Source organism: Chrysochloris asiatica, unplaced genomic scaffold, assembly GCF_000296735.1.
Source record: "Chrysochloris asiatica unplaced genomic scaffold, ChrAsi1.0 scaffold00027, whole genome shotgun sequence".
NCBI classification, from domain to species: Eukaryota; Metazoa; Chordata; class Mammalia; order Afrosoricida; family Chrysochloridae; genus Chrysochloris; species Chrysochloris asiatica.
Window position 1 is genome coordinate 21,587,673 of NW_006408545.1, and position 24,877 is coordinate 21,612,549.

The 24,877-nt window shown below is 40.4% G+C and overlaps 1 protein-coding gene across 1 annotated transcript in view; it reads left to right on the plus strand.

Annotated features, from left to right (window-relative positions):
• The window catches only part of PDSS2 (prenyl (decaprenyl) diphosphate synthase, subunit 2), a 387,297-nt gene that overhangs the window by 340,331 nt on the left and 22,089 nt on the right, over nt 1-24,877 (plus strand). Inside the window, exon 7 of the mRNA XM_006839955.1 lies at nt 3,005-3,037. Coding sequence (XP_006840018.1) covers nt 3,005-3,037 — 33 coding nt within the window. The remainder of the gene's footprint in view (nt 1-3,004; nt 3,038-24,877) is intronic.

A 24,877-nucleotide genomic window follows, 5' to 3' on the forward strand; every position in this document is an offset into this window, starting at 1 on the left:
TCTCTGGACCATCCTGTTTGGTAGTAGCAATGGGCTCAAGCAATTGTGAGGATGGCATAGGACCAGGTGTTGTTTTTTTCTGTTGTACATAGGGTGGCTATGGGTCGGAAACAACTCGGCATCACCTAACAACAACAACATGAATCGGAACCAAATTAATGGCACTTAACAGGATGGCTATTATCAGAAAAATGAAACAAGTGTTGGTGAGGATGTGAAGAAATTATTGGTGGAATTGTAAAATGGTGCCAGTTACTGTGGAAAACAGCTTGACAGCTCCTCAAGAAGTTAAACATAGAATTACTGTATGTTCCAGCAATTGCACTCCTCAACATAGTTAATTCAATACCTCAGAGAACTGAAAGCGGGGACTCAAACAGATGCTTGAGCACCGATATTCATGGTAGCATTATTCACAACAGCTAGACGTAGACATAAGACAAATGTCAGTCTATATATACAATGGAATATTATTCAGCCATAAAGAAAAATGAAGTGCTGAGACATGCTACCACAGAGATCAACCTTGAAAATAATGCTGCGTGAAAATTGTCAGATGCAAAGGTACAAATATTGTATGATCCCATTTACAGGAAATATCTAAAAGAGGAATTCACAGAGACCCAAGTTTATTAGTGGTTACCAAGGTTTGGGGAAGCCAGGGATGGGAGGTTCGGGGCTTCCATTTGAGGTGATGTACTACTCTTGGAAATGGATAGTGGTTAGTAGTTGTACAATGTGGCAAATGTAATTAATGTCACCTAAAGCTGTTTGAACTGCAAGGTTGGTAGTTCAAGCTCACCAGCCTCGTCTCGGAAAGCCTACACAGGGTCACTATGGGTCAGAACCAACTCAACAGCACTTAACAACAATTGTACACTTTAAAATAGTAAAAATAGCAATTTTTTTGCTATACATATTTCACAACTGTGAAATATTTGTTTTTTTTCTTTTTGAAGCCCAATGTGTGATCCTAGTTTGTGGAAAAAGCTATAAAAGATCTTCTTTGGACATTTGGGAAAGTTTGAATATGGACTGTATGTTAGATGATATTACATTGTTTCTTTTTTTTTTAAGTTTATACTGGTCATATGGTTAGGTATGATATACCCAGTGCTTATGTGCTATATGCTGATGCATGTAAGGCGGGAGAGTCTTGAGGTCTGCTACTGCCAGTCTAGATAGAGTGTACATGTATGTGCTCTGTTCTGTTCTTTCCAGTTCTAAATGTTGGAAATGTCCATAATGAAAGGTTGAGGGAAATTAAAACGAGCAGTTCCACAGAAAACCATCACACTAGCAGTTTAATGTATTTAGAGGAAAATGCTTTCCACTAGCAAATATCATTTTTAAAATATGGTGTTATCTAAAGGATCTACTTAGTTTATTCTAAATTGTTGTTGTTGTTAGGTACCATCAAGTCAGTACTGACTCATAGCGACCCTATGCACAGCAGAATGAAACACTGCCCGATCCTCGGCCAGCTTCACTATTGTTCCCATGCTTGAGTCCATAGATGCTTCCACTTGGCCAATCCATCTCGTTGGGGGTCTTCCTCTTTTTCTCTGACCCTCCACCTTACCAAACATGATATCTTTCTCCAGCCACTAGTCCCTCCTGACAATATGTCCAAAGTATGAGAGATGAAGTTTGGCCATCTTGACCTCCAAGGAGCACTCTGGCTGCACTTCTTCCAAAACAGATCTATTGGTTCTTTTGGCAGCCCATGGCACTTTCAATATTCTCCTCCAACGCCATAACTCAAAAGCATCAATCCTTCTATGGTGTTCCTTATTCACTGTCCAGCTTTCACATGCATATGAGGTTATTGAAAATACCATGACATCTTTGCTCTTCAACACTTTAAAAAGGTCTTGTGCAGCAGATAGTTTGATTGCTTGACTGCTGCTTCCGTGAGTGTTGATAGTTGATCCAAGAAGGATGAAGTCCTTGACAACTTCAATCTTTTCTCTGTTGATAAGAATGTTGTTTATTGGTCTAGTGGTGAGGTTTTTTGTTTTCTTTACAATGAGATGTAATCCAACCCGAAGGTTGTGCTCTTTGATCTTCATCAGTAAATGTTTGAAGTCCTCTTCACTTTCAGCAAGCAAGGTTGTATCATCTGCATATCACAGATTGTTAATGAGTCTTCCTCCAATCCTGATGCCACGTTTTTCTTCATAGAACCCAGCTTCTCAGATAATTTGCTCAGCATACAGGTTGAATAAGTATGGTGAAAGAATACAACCTTGTCACACACCTTTCTTAATTTTAAACCATTCAGTGTTTCCATGTTCTGTTTGAATAACTGCCTCTTGGTCCAGGTACAGATTCCTCATGAGCACAATTACGTGTTCCTGAATACTCATACTTCACAATGTTGGTAATAGCTTGTCATGAGGCAATCGAAAGCCTTTGCATAGTCAATAAAGCACAGGTAAACATCTTTCTGATATTCTCTGCTTTCAGCCAAGATCCATTGGACATCAGCAGTGATATCCCTCATTCCACGCCCTCTTCTGAATCTGGCTTGAACCTCTGAAAGTTCTCTGTCAATGTATGCTTGTAGCCGTTTTTGTATTACCTTTAGTAAAACTACTCAAATGGGATATCAAAGAGATTGTCTAATGATTTCCACTAATTACTGCTTTAACAAATACAACTAAATATAAGGGGACTTCAAAAAGTTTGTGGATAATTATATTTTTATTCCATAATTTCCATGACCTTTTCAAGCTCCATGTATTATATGTATGGAGTCCTGGTAGGCACTGTGGGTTATTGCGCCAGACTGCAAAGCCATTTGAACTGCAAGGTCAGCAGTTCAAACTCACCAGCTGCTCCTTGGAAACCCTATAAAGGGTCGCTATGAGTTGGAATCAAATCAACGGCACTTAACAACATCAACATGTGTGTGTATGTGTATGCACATCGATACTTTGAGAAGCAAAGAACATTTTTTTAAACAACTAGTGAATTAATATTCTCTCTTTTCTAATTTTAGGCTCAACAAAAAGGAAGAATAGACTATGCTAAGGTATGTAGATTTTATACATACTATATACTTTTATTCATTTCAGTGTGGTGTTTGGTTTTTGCTTATATTTCAAAGATCATAAAAGAATCATCATGTTCAAAGCTGAAAGATATTTCCTATTAAATAACAAACATTAGCCGGTAAAAACATGTGTTCAAGAATATTTATTGAGCATTTACTTTATTCCAAACATTAATATTAAGTGTTGAAAATACAAGAGTGAACAAGACAGTCCTTCTTTTCAGGACATTTACAGTCTAGTGGAGAAGATATAACTAATTAGCAACCAACTGAATATATGCATAATAGATTATCACGTGGTGGCAAATTATATGAAGAAAAAGAAACAGGATAAGATTAGTAATCATTGTTGGAAACGTGCATATGGCCTATGCATAGAAGACAACTCTTTAGGTCAGTCAGATACTATGGCTTGAAAGAACCAGAATGTATTCCCACAGTTCCGGAGACCCAAAGTGTAAAATCTAGGTCATCATTAGTGTTGATTCCTTCTGGATGCGCTGAGTAAAATATGTTCCTTACCTAGCCCCTATCTTTTGTTGGTTGGAATTCCTTGGCTTGTAGACTCATCACTCCAGTCTCTGACTCTGTCTTTGCATGGCATTCTTCCCTGTATTCTATGTCTGTTTTCTTATAAAGACACCACTTAACGGATTAGAGCTCACCCTAAGCCAGTATGACCATGTTGCTGTTGTTATGAGCCATTGAGTCAGGTCCAACCCATAGCCACCTGTATAGGATTTCCAAGGAGCAGCTAGTGAGCTTGAATTGCCAACCTTGCAGTTCAAACCAACCTTGCAATCCAGTGCATTCACCTGCAGTGCCACCCCAGGATTCCAGTCTGACCATAATTTACCATATTTTGACATAAATAATACAGCCATATTTGGCTGGTTTGGGTCCCCATCCCCCCCAACTGAAGAGCACCCCCACACCCTGCCCATGGTCACATGCCCTGTGTGCATTATGTGTGTTATATGCACCTACACATGAGACTTCCAAAGGTTTCTGAGACCCGGAGAACTGGGAATGGCCTGGCTGCAACTACCAGCATCTCTGAAAGTTGGTAGGGCCTCCACAGACTGGGAGAAAAACATGGAACAAAACTCAAAATCAAAAAAGACCAGGCATATTGGATCCAATAGAGACCTGTGCAACCACCCTTCTTCGGGTCTGGAAAAACTCACCCCAAGACTCAGTTTTAAAGCAAAAACTGGCTGGTCTATAATGGGAGCAGTAACACTAGAGAGGCACAAAACCCTAGAATAATCAACTGTTTGAGATTTAAAAGGCAGCGTTTACCCAACAGCAAAGTTCTGAAGGGTTAGGAAAAGAGAAACAGAAGCAAGAACTACAGGGAGGAAGTGGGATGCATGATGTTACACTGTGCGAATTGCAATTGATGGCATGAACCAAAATGTGTATGATTTCTGGAATGGACAATTGAATACTGCTTTGTAAACCTTCACTCAATTCACTGTAAGAAGTTCATGGTAAAAAATGAACTAAAAGAGTAGAATTTTTACATGAACTTTTTGAAACTTCTTCATATGTATAGAAATGTCATTTATCAAAAATACAGTAATTGATTGCATCTGCAAAGATCTTGTTTTCAAATCTAGTCTGCAAACAATGAGCACCAAAACATTCACCCCCAGCCCTCTTTATTAGCTGGCTGTGATAATTCATTGCAGTGACCACACACTCACAGTTATGGGGTATGTTAGGGAAGATGTTGTTGTGAAGTGCCATAGAGTCGGTTCCAACCCATAGCAACCCTGCATAGGGTTTCTGAGGAGCAGCTAGTGAGCTTGAACCGCCGACCTTGCAGCTCAAACAACTTTGCCGTCGTTTTAACCCACAGCACCACAGGTTCATGCTGAGGATCACAAAATGCTCAGGGCTCAGTTCTTTCAGTCAGGACAACCTCTCCTCAGCTCCTCAGCTGTGCCTACAGGCAGGCCTCTTTCTGCCTGGGAATGTTACAAAGATCTTGTGATAAATTCTCACAAGGCACACCACTTCATTATAAACTTAAACTGAAGGCACTGAGCTCTAACTCTGTGCATCAAAAACAAAAAAAACCACCTAGCTCCCCCAGTTAAGTGCCCAGAGGTACCCCACTCAGCAAGTGAGCCTCCTGCCCAGCCTCAGCTTTACTTGCTCCATGGGCTGTGAAGCTCACCACTGTGTCTCCTCCTCTGGCTCTAGGGGCTGCTGCTGCTCCTGCTCCTCTGCCACTCCTCTGGTGTCACAGCTTTCTGTCCCTGGGTCACGGTCACGGAGGTTCTCTGGGTCCAAAGCACATGCGCCACTTCTGCCTCTTCTTTTGTGGTAGTGAGATCCTCCCTCCTGCGCCTAAGATGACTCATTTTAAATCTGCATCAGAGTACCAAATTTTTCCAATCCCAGTTAACTCTGTTAACAATCTCAACTGAATCATATCATCCTATCAGCAATTTCTCCCATCTTCTCTTGCCCAGATCTAGCAGGGCAGAAATGTGGTTACAAACACTATGGGTAGAAAAGCCATATAGAGTAATCACTGAACTGCATGGTCATGTTACAAGGTCCTGGGTGAACATGAATATTAGAGGGACCCTATTCAACTCAGAAAGAGCCCTGGTGGTACTGTAGGATAAGCATTGGACTGCTAACAACAAAGTCAGCTGTTCAAACCCACCAGTCACTCCACAAAAGAAAGATGAGGCTTTCCGCTCCCATCAAGATATACAGCCTTGGAAACTCTATACAGGGTCACTATGAATCAGAATCCACTTAATGGCAATGGAGAGTATTCAACTCAGTACACCTGGAAAACAGCAGACAGTGCAGCCTCAAAAGACGGTCATTCTCTCATCACCTGTGAAGCGTTTGAGAAAGCACCAGATTAGGTTACCGATGTATCACACACTCACCAAAATCAAAATTCCCTGGTGAGGGGAGCAGGTCAGGGGCAGCTGGAGTAATTTGAAGAAAGTCTCCATTGATAATTCTGACAGACTTCCCTGCTTAAGAACCACTGCAGGAATGCAGCTTTCAGTGCATTCAGTACAAACCTGTGAACACACTGGGGTCCCAGTCTCTTTTCTTCAGGGACAGATGAGCATCTTACCAGGTGCTTGGCTAAAGGAACATGCTACCCATCTGGTTTAGGTGATAGGAAGATTTTGGATGGAAGCACACCTGTCTTCTGAAAACAAGGAGGAAAGAGAAATGATCTATAAGGGCTCTTTGCATTTGGACAGCCAAACTCTTACCATGAGTCCTCCATGACAGCCTGGCAACACAGAGAAGCAAACACGGCTACATGTCTTTACTCTCGCTCCATTTTTGTTTTTTATCCCAAGTGCAGTTCTGCATTTTACATGACTCATGAACCACAGGTCAGCAGTTCAAATCCACCAGCTACTCTGCAGGAGAAAGATGAGGCTTTCTGCTCCTGCAAAGCACTATACAGTACTATATGACACTTAACAACAAAACGAAAACTAGATTATAGAAGCAACTTTGCACTGAGGGTTCCCTATCTGTCACACTGTCTTGGATGTCTCCTTGAGCCTCATGATCTGTCCAATACAGGTCATGGGCATATACTCTTGGATTTCTCACAGGCACGTAATTCAGTACATCCTAAAGAGAACTCAGCTCCTTCCCTCATATCTCTGGTCTCTTTCTCTAGCCTGTTGTTGGTTTTCCCATATAACCAGTTACCCAGGTAAGAAACTTAGAAGTCACTCTTGACTCTTCCCACCACCTGTCCCTTACACGTCATGACCAAGTTGTACCAGATTACAGCCTACATTTTCTTGAACCTGACCCCTCCTCTCTATCTCTCTTCTGTTGCTCAACTTGAGAGGCTCTTCTTCTGAACATCTGAAAAGCCTTCTGACTGGTCTTCTTGTCTCTGTTTTGTTCCCTAGATCAGCTCAAGTGTTTTCCTATATCACAAATCTAGTCATTTCACTCTCTAGCTTAGAAACCTTCATTAGCTATATTCATGTTGCCTGTTGGGTGTGATCTTGCCCCCTGGAAAAACTCTCCATGACATGACGTAAAACATGCTGTCTGTTCTCCATAGCTTTACTCATGTGGTTCCCTCTACCAGGAATGCTCCTCCTGGAAGGATGATGTGGCATCATCTGCTGGTAGCCCAGGCTGCATGATGTGCCCTCTGCGGTGCTTCTCTAAGGCATTGTGTAGCCTGCAGTCACTGCCCTTAACTTACTCTCCCAGATGACAGTGGCCCCTGGAGGAGTCACAGCATAGACTGCGAGCTCTGTGAGGGCCACGACCATGTCTTTTTGGTCTTTGTATGCCTGGTGCCTAACACTGTGGCTGGCATTTAGTAAATGGTGACTGAGTGACTGAGTGTGTAAGTGAGTGTGTATGTGAGTAGGTGAGTGTGAGTTACTGTGAGTGCGTGAGTTAGTAAGTGTGTGAGCATGTGAGTGTGAGTGAATGTGTGAGTGTGTGTGTATGTGAGTCAGTGTGTCTGTGTATGTGAGTGTGTGATTTAGTGTTTGTGTGTATGTGAATGTGTGTTAGTATGTGTGTTGTAAGTGTGTGTGTATGTGACGGAGTGAGTGTGTAAGTGTGTGAATAGAGGCCACAGGAGGAAAATAGGAGAAACGTGACTTTGCAGATGAAAAGCCTGATACAGGGTTTTTTGTTTTGTTTTTTAATCTCAATGTAGAAAGAAAAGGAAAGCTTTTGATGTAGGTTATAGTTATCCACAGGGTTAAGAAAATTAGGAAGATGCTGGGATTTTAGTGTGATCATGAAGGAAAGCTAACAGCTAAATAAAAAATAAGGGAAGAACATCATGATTTGACAATAAAGTGACTATCGATGCAGATAAGAACATAAACCTTAGGGTTTTAAACTATGGGAGTACATGGTAAAGAGGAGACATTTGAAGAAGGTAAAAACGTGGCGAGCAGATAGAACACACCTGCAACAAGAATTGTTCTGCACCAGCTGTACCATCAATTCACTGTGAAATCTGGTTTCAGTCACTTATCTGCTTGAACCTTCCTCAGTACAAAATGAGCACTTTGGAGTATTGCTGCTGTACTCTCTTAGGCCCGTTTCAAATCTGGGAGAAGACAATTTTAGCCTGTGTTCCTGTTGAGGAACATCCTGTAGATGCATTCCTTTATCCCCCCAAGTATTTATTTGGTATTTCATACAAGGAGACTTCAAAAAGTGCATGGAAAACTGGAATAAAAGATAATGGCGTTTTTCCACAAACTTCAAGCCCCCTCCTATGTGCTGGGTACTGTGATAACGCTACTACCACCATGAGCAAGACTGAGCCAGGCCTTACTGTCAAACACTCTTCCACTTAGACCCATCTAAAGAGTCAGGCCCCTGCATTCTTTTTTTCTCTGTAACATTTATCACAATCTGAAATCATCATGTTGTTTAATTGAGTGTTTCTTTTGATAGCAGGGACATTGATGGCTTTGTTGGTGATTTTGCATCTCCTGCGCTCGGCACAGGGTTTCACATCACAGTGGTTGATAATGTAAGTGGATGAGTGTTGCCACGTGTTGTGTTAGAAGTCTAGGAGGCTGTGAGAAATCTAGAATGCAGAATTGTAGACTAAGAATAGCCTTCTATAGACTACATTGACTCTACACTCAGTCCATCCCAGCGTTGCCTTCCCAAGAAGGCTCAGTGACAATATTCATAGTATTCACACCCACACACACACCCCTTGAATATGTGCTGCTATACTGAGATTTAAGGGCAAAATCTGATCGAAGTTAATTAACCCAGACCACATTGTCATTTCTATACAGACTCCTTGTTATTAATTGCCATCAAGTCAGTCCTGACACCCGGGCAACATACTCTCTTCTTCCATGTTAAGGGTAGATATCTGTAGCGTGTAACTTGTGGTATTGTCTTATGTGGATTGTACAGTGTATTATGTATGAGCCCTTAATAGCTCTCAGAGAGCCCTGGGTTGTGCACCCAATGGCTAAGCACTCAGCTGCTAACCAAAAGGTTGGCATTTCAAACCCACCAGCTGTTTGATGGGAGAAAAGATCTGATCATGTGTTCCTGTAAAGATTTCAGCCAAGGAAAGCCTGTGGGGTAGTTCCATTGTGTCATGTAAGGTCACTGTGACATGGAAGCAACTTGACAGCATAAAAACCATAGTAGTTACTCATCTACGGTGACACAGCCTAAGCTCACACTGATTGCTTAAGCTCATAGTAACTGATTCAAGCTTTGGGCTTACTGGTTTCAGGCTTTGTTGGTGGAGTTACCTGTAAAGTTGCATTTGAAAAGCCAGGAGGCCATTGCCAAAGACTGTCATGAAATTTCTGTTGCTTGAAATTTCTGTATTTTCAGGTGATGAATATTGGTTTACTTGGGTGGGGGCATTAGGGAGAGTGGGTTCTATTCAAGAACAATAGAAAATTATTTTGATCATATGCTGTATGACTTTATATGCCATCTCTCAAATTCTGTTAGGATTAGAAAGATGAGACCATGAAGGAAAGGGTAGACAAAGTGATCGTTTCCAAATCAAGTCTCAGCTGCATCTCAAAACTGTCTGTCACCTTCGGTAAAACAGTGGTCTAATGAGCTCTGGTAGCGTAGTGGTTACGAATCGGGCTGTGAACCGCAAGGTCAGCAGTTCGAAGCTACCAGCGGTTCTGGGGGAGAAAGATGAGGCATTCTGCTTCCATAAAGATTTACAGCCTCGGAAACCCTGTGCTGGGTCGCTATGAGTCGCAACCGACTCCACGGCACTTAACAACAACAACAATACTCAAATAGATGAGAAATTGAATTTGTTTTTAATTGAGTTCTTGTGGCACCAGAGCCTGGATATGAATGCTTTACACTACTGTAGTGCCTTTCATCCCAAGATATCAAAGCACTTGACAACTGTTTGTTAAGTCTCTCCCTGCCTCTGCACGATAGTTATTCTACCCATTGCTGAATCTCATCCACCATTCAAGTGTGGAAGGCAGTTCTATCCAGTAGCTTCTACAGTTCTGGAAAAACCAGGAAGATCTTACTTACCTTAGTTAAAACTGCTGGAGAAGCTTTATTAGACAGATGTAATTACGAAAAGTGAATTGTGACCAAAAGCCAGTGCCAACAGTTTTGTTCATATGCGCAATGCTTTGAAGATCTTAATTACAGTGATTGCTCCGCAGCCCTGGGTTTGTAGCTCTCCAGACTATTCCATTTTCCCTAAACTTCTGGCCCCAAGGTTAAGCACAGAGGATTCCATTCAGTCCTAGAGGGAAGAGTGCCACCTATTGAATTGTGGGAATTGGTGGGTATGTTTTGAGAGTGCTGGAGAGGAGCCTCTCGGACCACAATCACGCTTGGTTTGCTATGGTAACCAATGTATATGTCTAAAAGAAAACGAATATGTTGACTACTCTTGCTTAGAAAAACATCTACAAACGTCTGTGTATTTTACCCAGCTGGAGCCGAGCGTATGCCTGCAGTTTAGCCGACTGCTACTTGAAATAAGCATGCTGCTAAAAGACTGAGGCAGATGGTATTTTTACCACTTCAGGCAAAACAGGGCACCTATGGTTTGACTTTTTACCATTTTAATTTTTTCAGCAGTTTCAAAATGAATTGTTTAAATATCTTATTTAAGTATCACAGAGAAGTATTCGTTTTTCCTAATTTCTTTTTAATACTTGCTTCGGATCAGCTCTGTAGATGCGTGTAAACCTCACGTGACCATACACAGCTCCCGAGTTCAGCATTGTGTATTTTGCGTCATTCTCTCTCAAGTGCCCAGGGCTGTGTCTTAAATGTGCTTTGTCGTGCATGCTTATTTCGACACCAAGAATATAAGGCTTACAGTACCGCTCTAATCTTTACTAGGAGTCCTGGTGTGGCGCTGTAGGATAAGCATGAGGCTGCTAATCTCAAGGTCTGTGGTTCAAACCCACCAGCTTCTCCTTGGAAACCCTATAAAGGGTTGCTGTGAGTCAGAACCAATTCGACTGCACCTAAAACAACAACTGAGATCCGTTTGATCAGTCCCAATACCAGTTACCAGTGAGTCGATTCTGACTTCTGGTAACCTCTTGTAGGACACCAGAGAAGAACTGTGTTCCATGGGGTTTTCAGGGGTTGCTTTTTTAAAATAGATTGCCAGGTCTGTCTTCCTAGGTATATGTACTTAAACCTTCAATCTTTCGGTTCTAGCCAACCTCCTAAACCGTCTGAACCATGCAGAGACTCTGAGATTCAAGTACAAAGAATTCTCAAGGTAGCACTGTAGGGTAAGCACTGAACTGCTAACCACAAGGTCAATGGTTCAAACCCACCAGTTGCTCTTCAGAAACAGTTTACAGGGTCGCTATGAGTCCGCACTAAGTTGATGGCACTTCACAACAACAAGCACACGGTAAAGAAATATCTCGCAGATGTTACTTCATTAGACATCCAGTTTTCAGTGAACTGTGAACCAGATTTTATAGAGGATTGGAGTTTTGACTTGCACTCTCTCCAGCATTTGTTCCGGGTCCTAAGGGGGCACGTTTTTCTGGCTGCATCCTCCCAGGCCTCTAAGGCATGAATGTCTACCAGCTGCTGCTCTCCTCTGCCCTCTCTGCCCTCAGCAGCCCTTGCACATTTTGTCTTACTAGAAAATGCATTTGAATAGTGTACACATTACAATTCTCTTCCCGCCATCAAACAGCAGTGTCCACAGACTATGCATTTGCTTGGTCACATGTCATCACTTCCCTGTAAGAGAAAAAAAAAGAAGTCTTTTTTCTCATGTCATGATTCTCGTTTCCAAGGCCATTTATTCTGTTACTATACATGGATGCTTCACTCTTTTTCTTGCCTATTGAGTCCAAAATTCTTGAGTATAGAAATTTCTCTGTAAATGTGTATTATTGTTCTTTCTCTACTTACCAAGTCAGATTCTTCTTATTCTTTGGCAGATGATCGTTGCCTGCTTGTTCTTTCCCATAACCCTAGTTAGCTGGCTCTGAGGATTTTTCACATTGGCACATTTAGAGACCAGATGTTGTCATATTTTCCCTTCCCTATACCTCTTTCGTGGGCAGATGCTGCTTCTCCTACCCTGGGACTTTTCATGAACTCCTTTGGTAAAATATTCCAAACAGCATCACTGGATGTAATAAATCTCTCATTTCCTCTAACCTCATGAACATATCTCAGTGTTGAAGATTTACATTTGTGTGGACATTATGGAGACTATGAAGAAGCACTGATATTCTCCTCCCTTGCTTTGTAAAGGACTTGTGGTAAGGGTCAATGTTTTTAATATCATTTAAAGGGAAAAGAATACACAAATACAAATGCCACTACAGTATGGGTACCACTCTGTAAAATTGCATATGCTTGCAGATAGACTGTGAGGCAGCATATTAAAACTTAATACAGGCAGCCTTGCACAATGTGCCCTTTGGTTGTTTAAATTATTCTCTATTTCTGAGCGCTTTTTGTATACATCAAAAAAAAAAAAAAACAACCCAAAAACCCAGCAGGAATAGAAGCAAATACTGTTAAATAATGATGTACAAAGGGGATTGTAATCATTGCAATGAAACAAAATACAATAGTATGAATGCAAAACCAATGTTCTCCCATGTAAACGATCACTCAATTTAAAAAAAAAAAAAAAAAACTTAATACAACATGAAAGTGATAGCGATAGCATTAAGACATGTTTTTAAATAAGAAATAAATTGTATTCTCTTTTTTTTTTTTTATGATTTCTGTTTGGTAACTTCAAACTCTCCTTTAATGAATGTATTTTCACATTCTGATCTGAGCTATGAGAATTCAAAAATAACTTGTCTGAAATTTCTGTCAGTCAAAACCAGAATTTGACTCTAGGCTTCTAAAGAGTTGCTTGCTTCCATGACACTAGGCCGAAATGCACACTGGGAAAATAGAATTCTTCTATGATGTGAGTTTTGTGCTAGACAAGGAGGAAGATGGAACCGTAGGATCTGAAGCGAACATTCCAGACTCATGGATGGGCGCTGGGAGATGCTGCCAGACCTGACCTTTGGAAATTTTAAATATCCCATTCCTGAGATCCCTTAACATCAGGTAGAACCAATTCTTTTTCTTTGGGCAATGTAATGTTAGAGGAGTGTTTTTCCTTGCAGCAATAATGAATAGATTCTAATGTCAGATAAGTGTTTTTCCTTGCAGCAATAATGAATAGATGTTTTGTTTGTCTTCCAAATCAACTTATTTACTAAACTTGGTTTTTCCAGCTTCTGTTTTGATTTCAGATCTCCTTCTAAATATAATTTTTAATGATGGGAAAGAATTATTGATCAATTTCTGTCCATAGTGAAGTATGGAAACTTGTGTACTGTGTGAAACTTTTTGTCAAACATAAATTCTAACCACACATGCAACAGTTAATATCTTAGGCAGAATCCAGAGTTGTGCTTTGTTGTGAGGCCACAAGTCTCTTTCTTTCTTTCTTTCTTTCTTTCTTTCTTTCTTTAAAGCTTTTATTGTGAATTGAGTGATAGTTTACAATGCAGGTCATCAGTTTTATCCCTAACTAATTGTATTTTGTTTCACTGCAATGATTACACTCCCCTCCTTATACCATCAGTTAACAATATTTACCTCTATTCCCTCTTTTCATTTTTTTTTTATGTACACAAAACCATACAGGAATATATAATTGTTTGAACAAACAAAGGGCACATTTTGCAAACCAGCCTGCCAGCACACAACCTTTGTCTTTCCATGAGTCCTCAGTTGCTCTATCTCTCCATGCCATCACCTCTGGCTCCATCTCTGGTGTCATTGCCTCTCTGGTTAGGATCCCACACTCTTCTCATGCTCGTCCCTCCTGATGGTCCTACGGTCCTCTGTTCTGGCATATAAGATTAACTATTCCCCCCTTTTTGTTACATATCTTCTACCTTTACAGTTGTGATAATCACAATTAGACATGATAACAGTTGAATCAAAAGAATCCTATACCCATCCAGCCCCATCCCCTTTCACCAGACCCATCTAGACAAGAGGAAAACTATTCAGTGGGGATTCTGTCCTTCCCTCTTCACTCTGAAACTAAGCACACTCTTGAAAACTTGTTTGCCAGCCCCTTTGTGCCTTTATAGGCCCCCATTTTAGGTAGCCAGTGTCCAAGTTGCCTGTCCTATCTACCCTGTGTACTGAAGGATAGGTTTGATCCTTGATATGAAGCCTCTTTCCCTCTCAATTGGAATTTTGAGCAACTACATCCATAAGCAAAGGTCAGGTTCATCAAATTGTAGCAATTTACACTTGCTTCCTGTACCAAACTTCTTTATCGTCCTCTAGTCGAGTTCTGATCAGCAACCATCAAAGCTAAGTCAAATGGATACTATCTACAAGTTTGAGCATTCTCCTGCACTACGCCCACTTCATATCAGCTGAACACTTCACTGTCAGCTCTAGCCCCCAGTGACTAGGTCAGTGTCCATGGGTTCAGAAGTTCCCAAGTCTCCCCAGACTTCGAACCAAGCAGCCCTTCCTCTTCTCTCTCTCATCTCAAAGCCGATAGGAGTCTATGGAACTCAGCCCATGTCTTCATTGCTGCCTTTCCCCTACTTCTACTCACAAGTAGACTAAGCTGGTCACCAGCAAGTTTACAAGACTTCTTGTGTGTTTCCTTTGAGTTTCCGTCTATCCTGATGAGGGGGTTTATCCTGATGAGCTGACTTTCCTTGCCTTCATGGCTCCCAGGCGAGCAGCTTGCTGTTCTTGTAACAGCCAGACAATCTACTTTTTAGTTATTATTTTTCCCTTTCTGGTCTATCTTTCAAGAAGTATCTCTGGTTCTCTCCCCTCTCTAGGTTGGTCTGCATATCCTTTCAAGAACCTCAGAAGATTCTGGATGGGGCTCAAGATTCTACCTAAGACCCCATAGTTTACAAGGCTTAACAAGAAGCCTATTTCACTGGGCAAATTCTAGTACCCTTTTTAGCGATTCCAATCATAGGCTAAAGATGGGCTTATGAGCTTTCTGTAATTATATTTCCCAATATTCCTTTCTATCCCACTTAAATGTCTATTTTGCAATAGTAGACAAGGAAAGCCAATATCCACAAGATGGTCAAGCACACCCTAACATTATTTCCCCTCTTTTACCTATTCAGACTATGCCTCAATCCCGGTATCACAGAGACCACAAGTCTTTTTGCAAAGCCGTTGTCCTCTGGATATTCATTCATTCCTCCATCATCAAGATTTTTTTTTTCACTCAAGACTCTGATATTTTTCATTTTTCCGTAGTGACTATCATCTTGCTTTGATGATCTGGTCCTCTAATCTCCTAATGTTTTCTTAAAATTAGATTCCTGGTCTCTAAATGTTAGCAATCCCACACATTTTCAGAAGCATCAACAAATTTAATGATCATGATCTATTCCCTTATCTAGGTGGTCATGAATAAAATAGTTGGTGTAGTTAGGTGCTATTGAGTCAATTCTGATTTATAGTGAATACAACACTGCCTAGCCATGAACCATCCTCATGATCATTGCTGTCTTTATTCCATTACTGCAGCTACCATGTCAGTCTCTCTCAGTGAGTCTTTCATCCAGGTAGTCTAGTGATTAGGATTCGACACTCTCAGTGAGTCTCTTTTTCTTTTTTGCTGACCCTTTATAAAAAATATTCTTCTCTAAAGACTGGTCCCTCCTGTTAACATGCCCTCAAAGTATGTGAGACAAAGTCTCACTACTCTTACTTCTAAGGAACATTCTGGCTGTACATCTTCTAAGACCGATATGTTCATTCTTCTATTTGTTAGGTGCCGTCAAGTCGATTCCGACCCATAGCGACCCTGTGTAGGATTTCCAAGGAGCAACTGGTGAGCTTGAACCACCGACCTTGTGGTTCAAACGACTTTGCAGTCTGATGCATTAGCCCACAGCGCCACACCAGGACTCCATGGTGTAGTCAATATTTTTCATCAACACCATAATTCAAAGACACCAATTCTCCTTTGGTCTTCCTTATTTTGTCCAGCTTTTACATATATAAGAGGCAATTTAAAATGCCTTGGCTTGCATTAGGTGTACCTTAGTCCTGGTGACATCTTTGCTTTTTAAACACTTTAAATAGGTCTTTTGCTTCAGATTTGCCCAATGCAAAGTAGTCAGTTGCATTCTTGACTACTGCTGCTACCATGGGCATTGGCTGTAGATCCAAGTAAAACGAAATCCCTGACAACTTCAATATTTTCTCCATTTACCATGATTTTAGTTTTCTTTATGTTGTGGTGCAGTCTATACTGAAAGCTGTAAGTTTTACGGGGGGGGGGGGGGGGGTGTTACGTTTTTATTGTGAACGGACTATGTAACTGACTATGTAAACTGATAGTTTACATGGGAGAACATCGGCTTTACACCATTGTTTCATTTGCTTCCATTCCCAGTTTTGTTTTGTTTGGGGTGGGGGTGTATACAAAAACACTCAGCAATATATAATAATTTAAACAACCAAAGGGCACATTCTGCAAGCCTGCCTCCTGGCTGCCAGCACCCAGTCCCTCTCTGAAAGCTATAGTGTTTAATCTTCATTATTAAGTGCTTCAAGTCCTCTTTGCTTTCAGCAGACAAAGTTATTCCATTTGCATATCTTAGGTTATTAATCTTCCTCCAATCCTACTGCCATGTTCTTCATATAATCCAATATATTGGATTATTTTCTCAGCATACAGATTGAATAAGTATGATGAAAGGATACAATCCTGTCACACAGGGTTTTGATTTTAAACCCATGTTCTGTTCAAATGACTACCTCTTGATGTACAAGTTCTACATGAGCACAATTAATTATTCTGACAATCCCATTCTTTCCAGTGTTATCCATACTTTATTATGACACACATAGTTAAGTGTCTTTGTATGACCAATAAAACACAAGTAAACGTCTTTCTATGCTTCCAGCCAAATCCGTATGCTATCCCTCATTCCACATACTTTTCTGAATCCGGCTAGAAGTTCCCTAATATACTGCTGCAACCATTTTTTAATTATCTTCAGCAAAATTTTACTTGACTGTAGTATTACTGGGAGTCCTGGTGTGGCACTGAACTGCTAACCACAAAGTCAGTGGTTCAAACCCACAAGCCACTCAGAAACCGTAAACTGAATGAATCACTATGAGTTGGAACTGACTTGACATCACTTAACAATAATATAGTATTAATTATATTGTTCAATAGGTTATGCATTCTGTTTGATCACCTTTCTTTAGAATAGACACAAAGGTGGATCTTTTCCAGTACACTGACCTTTTGACTATGTATTTCTTGATATAGTGGAGTGAGCAGTTCTAGCACTGCATCCATTTTTTGGAAACATCTGAACTCGTATTTCATCAATTCCTGGAGCCCTGTTTTTCTCCAGTACCTTCAGGGTAGCTTAGATTTCTTTCAGTACCATCAGTTCTTGGTCATAGGCTACCTCCTGAAATGGCCAACTATTAACAGATTATTCTGACTTGTGTATTTCTTCCATCTTCTTTTCATGCTTTCTGTGTCATGCAATATTTTGCCCATAGAATTCTTCAATATTGCAACTTGAGACTTGGATTTTTCTTTTAAATTCATTCAGTTTGAGAAATGCTGAGAATATTCTTCCCTTTTGGATTTCTAACTCCAGGTCTTTTTACATATCATTATGATACTTTGTTTTCTTGAGCTGCCCTTTCTGTTCAACTGTTTTACTTCCTCATTTCTTCCAGTTGCTTTAGTTTCTCTACACTCAAGAGTAGGTTTCAGAGTCTCTTCTGACATCCACTTTGATCTTTTCTTTCTTTCCTGTCTTTTTAATGACTTTCTGCTTTCTTCGTGTATGATGTTCTTGCTGTCATCCACAACTCTTCCGATCTTTGGTTAGTAGTGTCTAATGCATCAAATCTGTTTCAGATGCAATATATGCAATGTCATATTTTGGCTCTCCTTGACTTGTTTTTAATTTTCTTCAGCTTCAACCTGAACTTGTATATGAGTAACTGATGGTCTGTCTGTTCCACAGTCTGTCCCTGGCCTTGTGTTGGCTGGTGATACTGAGATTCTCCCTCATCTCTTCTCACAGATGTAGTCAGTTTGATTCCTGTATGTTTCACCTGGTGAGGGCCACCTGTATAGTCACCTTTTATATTGTTGAAAAAATGTATTTCAATGAATAAGTAATTGGTCTTGTAAAATTTTATCATTTAATCCCCAGTATCATTGCTATATTTTCCAACAATTGATCCTTCTACTTTGCTTCTAACTTTCACATTCCATTCACCAGTGATTATCAATACATCTTGATTGCAGTGCTGAAGAATTTAGTAAATTCTGCAGACTGAAGAACTTAGTAAAATTCTTCAATTTCATCATCACTGGTTTTAGTGTTTGGTGCATGAATTTGAATATTAGTGGTATTAAAATAGTCTTCTTGTAGATGTATGGCTATTATCCTATCACAGACAGCATTGTACTTAAAAATGGACCTTGAAATGTTCTTTTTAATGATGAATATGATGCTGTTCCTCTTGAATTTGTTGTTCCCGGCATACAAACCATATGATTGATTGTCAGATTCAATATGGCCCACACCAGTCCATTTCAGTTCACGAATGCCTAGGACATGAATATTTACGTGTTCCATTTCATTTTTGACAATTTCCAGTTTTCCTACATCATACTTAGTACATTCCACGTTTTGATTATTAATGGACATTTGCAACTGTTTCTTCCTATTTTGAGTTGTGCCACATCAGCAAATGAAGGCATCGAAAGCTCTACTCCATTCATGTCATTAAGCTCAGTTCTACTCTGAGGAGGCAACTCTTCCAAGTGGTATTTTGAGTGCCTTCTAACCTGGCGTCATCTTCCAGCACTGTTAGACAATGTTCTGCTACTATCCATAAGGTTTTTTGTGGTTAACTATTCAGAAGTGGTTTGTCTTTCCTTCTTCTTAGTCTGCAGGCTCGGTTGAAACCTGACCACCATGGGTAGCCATGCTAGTCTTTAAAATATCAATGGTATAGCTTCCAGCATCACAGCAACACACAAACTACCACAGTATGAGAAACTGACAGACCAGTGGTGGATTCAGTCCTTTGGGCAATTGGAAACCTTTTAATATATCTTCAAATCATATATTCTTAAATTGTTGAGATTTGGTTTATAATTTTATATATATAATTTTAAGCTATTTCATTCATAATGATAATATTTAGTGGGGAGATTGCTCCCGTTCTTAAGTCTTCCATTTTGAAATGCTGGCCCCTCAAAAATTAAATGTAAATGCAATCTCTGAAGAAGCCAAGGCATGCTTAATTTGTTGATAAAGATGATCTGGAATTGTGTAGAGTATTTTTCACTGTATCTGAGGGCCTAACATAATGCTTGGCACATATTATCAATCAATTCAAGTGGATTCTGACTCATGGTGACCCCAATGTGTGTCTAAGTAAAACTCTACTCCATAGGGGTTTTTTTGTTGTTGTTTTTAATGTTTTATTGTGAATTATGTGACAGTCTACATGGGAGAACATTAGTTTTACATTCATCCTATCATATATTGTTTCATTGCCATGGTTACAATCCCCTCCATGCATCATCAGCCAACCAAAGGGTATACCCTGGAAGCCTGCACCCCGGTCGTCAGCACACAGCCCCTCTCCCTCTCTGGATGTAAAGTCCCCAACTGCTCCATCTCTCCACATCATCGTCTCTGCCTCCATCTCAGGCATCACTGCTTCTCTGGGTAGGGTACCGCTCTCCACTCCTCTTCCTTGATGGTCCCAGGGACCTCCGCTCCTAGACTGCAAAGTTAATCACCCCCTCCTTTCACTACAAAGCGTCTGCCTTTACATTTCCAACCCTCACAATCAGTTCTGCTAACAATTATTCACGATTGTACCACAGAGACCCACCCACCTCTTGCTCCATAGGGTTTTCAGTAACTGACTTTCTGGAAGTAGATTGCCAGGCCTTTCCTTGGAGGTGCCTCTGAGTAAACTCTACCCTCCAGCATTTCAGTTAGCAGTCAAGCGTGTTAGCCACTCACAAGCGTGTTGCACCACTCAGGGACTCTGCTAGGTATCCGGTAAATATTTGTTGAATGGCTGCTGGATTAATTAGTGAATGACCCTAGGTATAACACATTTATGCCTATACTTTTGTTATTTTAGTTCATAAAGCAAATTTGCCTTTACCTTTGTTCCTTTTCTTTCCCCATATGTGTATTTTTAATCAAATGATTACATCCTCAATGCCTTGAGTCTTTGTCTGGAAAGCTAACCAAAACTGCCCTCCAGGCTGGTTCTGTGGGTGAGTGCTCTTCGCTGTGGGAGAGCTGGATTCAATTATGGCTCCCAGTTTGTGGTGTCAGAAGCCACCTGTGCACAGGGAGAGCCTGTGTGCTCTGTGAAAAGGAGGGAGACTTCTGTCCCCAGAGAGGAGCCTGTTTGGTCCATTACAACCATTTAAAATAGATCTGAAGGGAGTACTCTTTCCCTGTCATAAAATAGAGCACAGTGCCATGGATTCTCCAAAATGATGGTTTTTGAAAGAGAAGAAAAGGGAGGCACCTTTTTCAGTTCTGAATGCAGTTGTGGTAAGTTAGATATCTGTCCTTAACTAGACTTTTATTTCCAATCTTTTACACTAATCCTACAGTCTGATTTTGTGCAGAAATAAGGATTTCTGTAATTTCAAGATGTTTGATCTACCAGAAAGCAGTAATTTGTTAGTTGGTACATCTGAAAGCGTTCTCCTGTGTTTCCTAAACACTGTCTGTAAACACTACTCAGCTTCCCCACTTACCACATCAGAGTATTGATCCTTAATGATCTTCTTAATCTCCTTCCCTGAAATAACAAGGTAGCTATGCCACCTCAATTTTCAAACAAAATTACTGAGTTAACAGTAGAGATCAAACGACCTGCAGTATAAGTTAGTGATATGTGAGATACTGCTAAGGATTATGGGTGACAGAATCCTGTCTTTGTCTTTCTGATTTGATGGACGATCTTACCTATTCACTAGGTCATAGTCAAACCAAAGACATATCTCTGAAGATTGATTTGTGCATAGTGCAGTGAAGCCCCTGTAGAAGATCTCCCTGTTCTTGATGTGAGGAAATGGTGCTAACCTTTATCTGTGATTCGTTCCTGGCAAGATTTGTGTGAACTTGTTTAGAAAAGGTTGTGCTATAATCTCTTTCTATCTACTGTGATCTCTTTAAGATGCATGCCATTGTTTGTATGCCTTTGTAGTGATAAAGGCAGTAATGATGTCTAATACTTTCAGTATGCACTATGTTCAGAACATGGTTCTATCTCTTTGAAGAGGAGACATCAGATAACCTGACAGTGTTCACATAGCACCTCATAGTCAGCATCCTAGGTCTGCTGACTGTACAAGGTAAACTCTTTTGCTTTAGACATACTGTGTTTTAAAAGTATATATGCAAGTTCTGGTCCTACAAGTATTCAGGAAATGCTATGCATTACTCTATAATATAACAATGCTCTGGTCTCAGAAATAGCGATTATCTAACAAATGACTGTCCTAGGATTTATGTTTGCTGAACTAGTACAGTAATTTTTTCCCCCAAAGCTTGTAGATATTCTTTACTCTTTTTTTTTTTTAGTTATTTTTTTATTGTGATTAGAGTGAAGGTTAACAGGCAAGATCATCAGCTTCACATTCAATAAACTATGCACTTTGTTTCATCTCAGTGATTATAATCCCCTTCCTATAACAACAGTTATCCTACTTCCTCCCTATGCCTTCCCTTTTATTTCTTAACTTCACAAATGAACAGAGAAAAATATATAATGTATACATACAAAACAAAAAAAGATATAAAATTTAAATGTCCTATGGGCATATTCTGCAAGCCAGCCTCCTGCCCACAGGCACACAGTCTTTCTTAGTCCATGGGCATAAAGCCTGCAACTGCTCTGTCCCTCCATGCCATTTTCTCTGCCATTGTCTCTACTGTCACCACTCTTCTAAGTAGGATCTCACGCTCCACTCATGCTCTTCCTTCTTGATGATCCTGGGATTGTCTGTTCCTGAAATGAAAGATTAAATACTCCCCCCTTTTATTTACACATCTTCTATAATTATGGTTATGACAATCACAACCAATCCTACTAATATTCTTTACTCTTCCAAGAACATTCTACAACAATAACCACTTATAGCAAGTTCTTATCACCAGTCTGTGGAAATAAGCAAGAGTCTACGTTAACACCACACTCTACAGACCTTCTTCATCTGGAAATGATGTCGTTAATCCTCTAGATAGGATTGTCCTTATATGACAGAGAGAATAACTTCTTTACCCCTACATCTGATTTCTGAATTTCCCTCTGTATGAAGCAACTCGCCGAAAAGATATGGCTGATATCAAACATCTTAAGACAAAGACTTGCTGGGTCTGGGGGCTCAGGACCAGAGTCTCAGGGGACACCAAGGTAATTGACATCACATAGTCCACTAAGACAGTGATCTACATCCTACTTTGATGAGTAGCATTCGGGATATTAAAAGCTCATGAGTGACCATCTAAGATGTAGCTATTGGTCTCTCCATTTTCAGAAGAAAGAAGAGAAATGAGAAATGAAGATGCTAGGAATCAATTAGTTCAACAGATGAATGGAACATGTAAACATCAGTCTCCACAACTCTGAGACCAGAAGAACTAGATGGTGCCCCACTACCATTACCAACTATTCTGAAAGGGATCATGTTAGAGGGCCTCAGACAGTATAACAAAATATGTTGAATTATTTTTAAAAAAAGACAGGGCTTACTGGTCAGAAAGAGACAGGAGACAAGAGGAACCTGAACATATGGCCCTAGACTACCCTTCAGGCCTGGAAAGGAACTAACCCTAATGGCCCAACTTTCAGCCAACTAGCATGTAAGGGGAAGAACAGCAGTAATAAGATATGTTCACTGTACTAGAAGAGTCAATCACTCGGAATCAAAGCGGCAATATGTACCTAAGGGCAAAGTTGAGAAAAAATGGGAAGGAGGTGGAATGGAGATAGGAACCACAGAAAGGAAGTGGGATAAATGTTGCAGAAAGGGGTTTGCAATTATTGAAATAAAGCAAAGTCTGTTACTTGTTGAATGTAAAACTGATGATCTTATCTGTAAACCTTCACTCAATTCATAGTAAATAAAAAGTTTAAAAAAATAATAAAAGTTAGGAGTAGAGCACATCCTTACCTCTGTTGGTTCCCGAAATCCTTGCATATTAAGCCTCCTCAACCCCAGGACAAAAAGTTGTGAACCCGAGGAGTGGCAGAAGATCAGCAGCAGCAGAACCAAGTACCAGAGCCCAGGACAGTGGTAGGCTTCCCAGGTCATGATGCAAGTACAGCTGAGTGACTTTGGGCTTGCCTACAGAGTGGGGTTTCCTCCAAGCACTTAAGTGAGGAACTAAGTTTGCTGACCCGAGGAGCTAGAACCAAGTGTGTTAGGCTGAGATTTAGGGTAGAGTGGTGTGCCTGTGGACATTTATCAGCAGCTCTAAAAAAGCTTTGTGACATTGGACGGGCAGAGAGAGGCCTGCCTTGAGGCATGACTGAGGAGAAGCTGCCCTGACTGGAACAAGTCTACTCGTACCATTTGTCCCCTGTGTTGTAACCTGTTAACGTCTCTAATAGTAGTCCTGGTGTACACTATAGGATAAGCACTGGACTTGTTAACCACAAGGTTTGTGGTTCAAACCCACCAGCCACTCCTCAGAAACCCTATACAGGGTCACTATGAGTCAGAACCAATTCAATGACACTGAACAATAACAAAAACAGCAACTTCCGTAATAAACCCCATAATTGTGTTGTCTCTGAGTTCTGTGTGGCCATTGTAAAAAATAAAAGAAAGAAAGAACTCTATGTCTAAAGAAAGGTAATTGTCCGGCCTAGGAGCCTCTTTTCCCGGCTTGGTCTACTCCTCTGATGTACAAATATTCCTCCTACATTCTCTGTTATTGACTATACTCTTCTCACATGAACCAGTAACAGTTATTGATACAACTATGGGAAGGGAAGCTAGTGCTTCTTCTACAGAGCAGTTTTGGTTCAAGAATTTTCACCTTAATTCAAGACAACAACAGCTTATAAACTTCTGAACTATATTGTTATTCTGTATTAGCAGGGTGCTTTTGGTAGAAAGAGAAGGTTAAACATAAAAAGAAATGTGTTGACTTCAAGTCTCAAATGATATCATCAGGAATTTCATTCTCTTGTTCTGGCTCTATATCTCTCTCTGTCTCTCTCTCTGTGTCACTCTTTCTTGAATGACTATATTTTCTTGACACATTCTTTCCAGGTGGTAATCTTAACAAAACAATGAATGGAATGAGTCTCCTCAGTGCTCTACGTCCTGCTTTTGTGAATAGCAACTTGAATCTTAAAAGCTCATAAGCAGCCATCTAAGGTGCAATTAGGGTCTCGCCATGTGCAGAAGAAAGAAGAGTGATGAAAATTAAAGATTCTTGGAATCCACTAGTCCAGTGGGTCAGTGGAGCAGGTAAACATCCATCTCCATGACTTTGAAACCAGAAGTAGATGGTACCTGGCTACCACTACTAACTGCTCTGAAAGGAATCTCACAAAGAGTGCGAGACAGTATAGAACAAGTCTCAAAATTATTTTTAAAAATGGTCACAAGAAGGTTGGAGGACCCCGAAGCTATAGTCCTCAGCCACTTCAGGTCTGGAACAAAACTCACCTTCGTGGCCCAATTTTCAGCCAACCAGTTGTTGTTGTTGTTAGGTGCCATCGAGTCGGTACCTA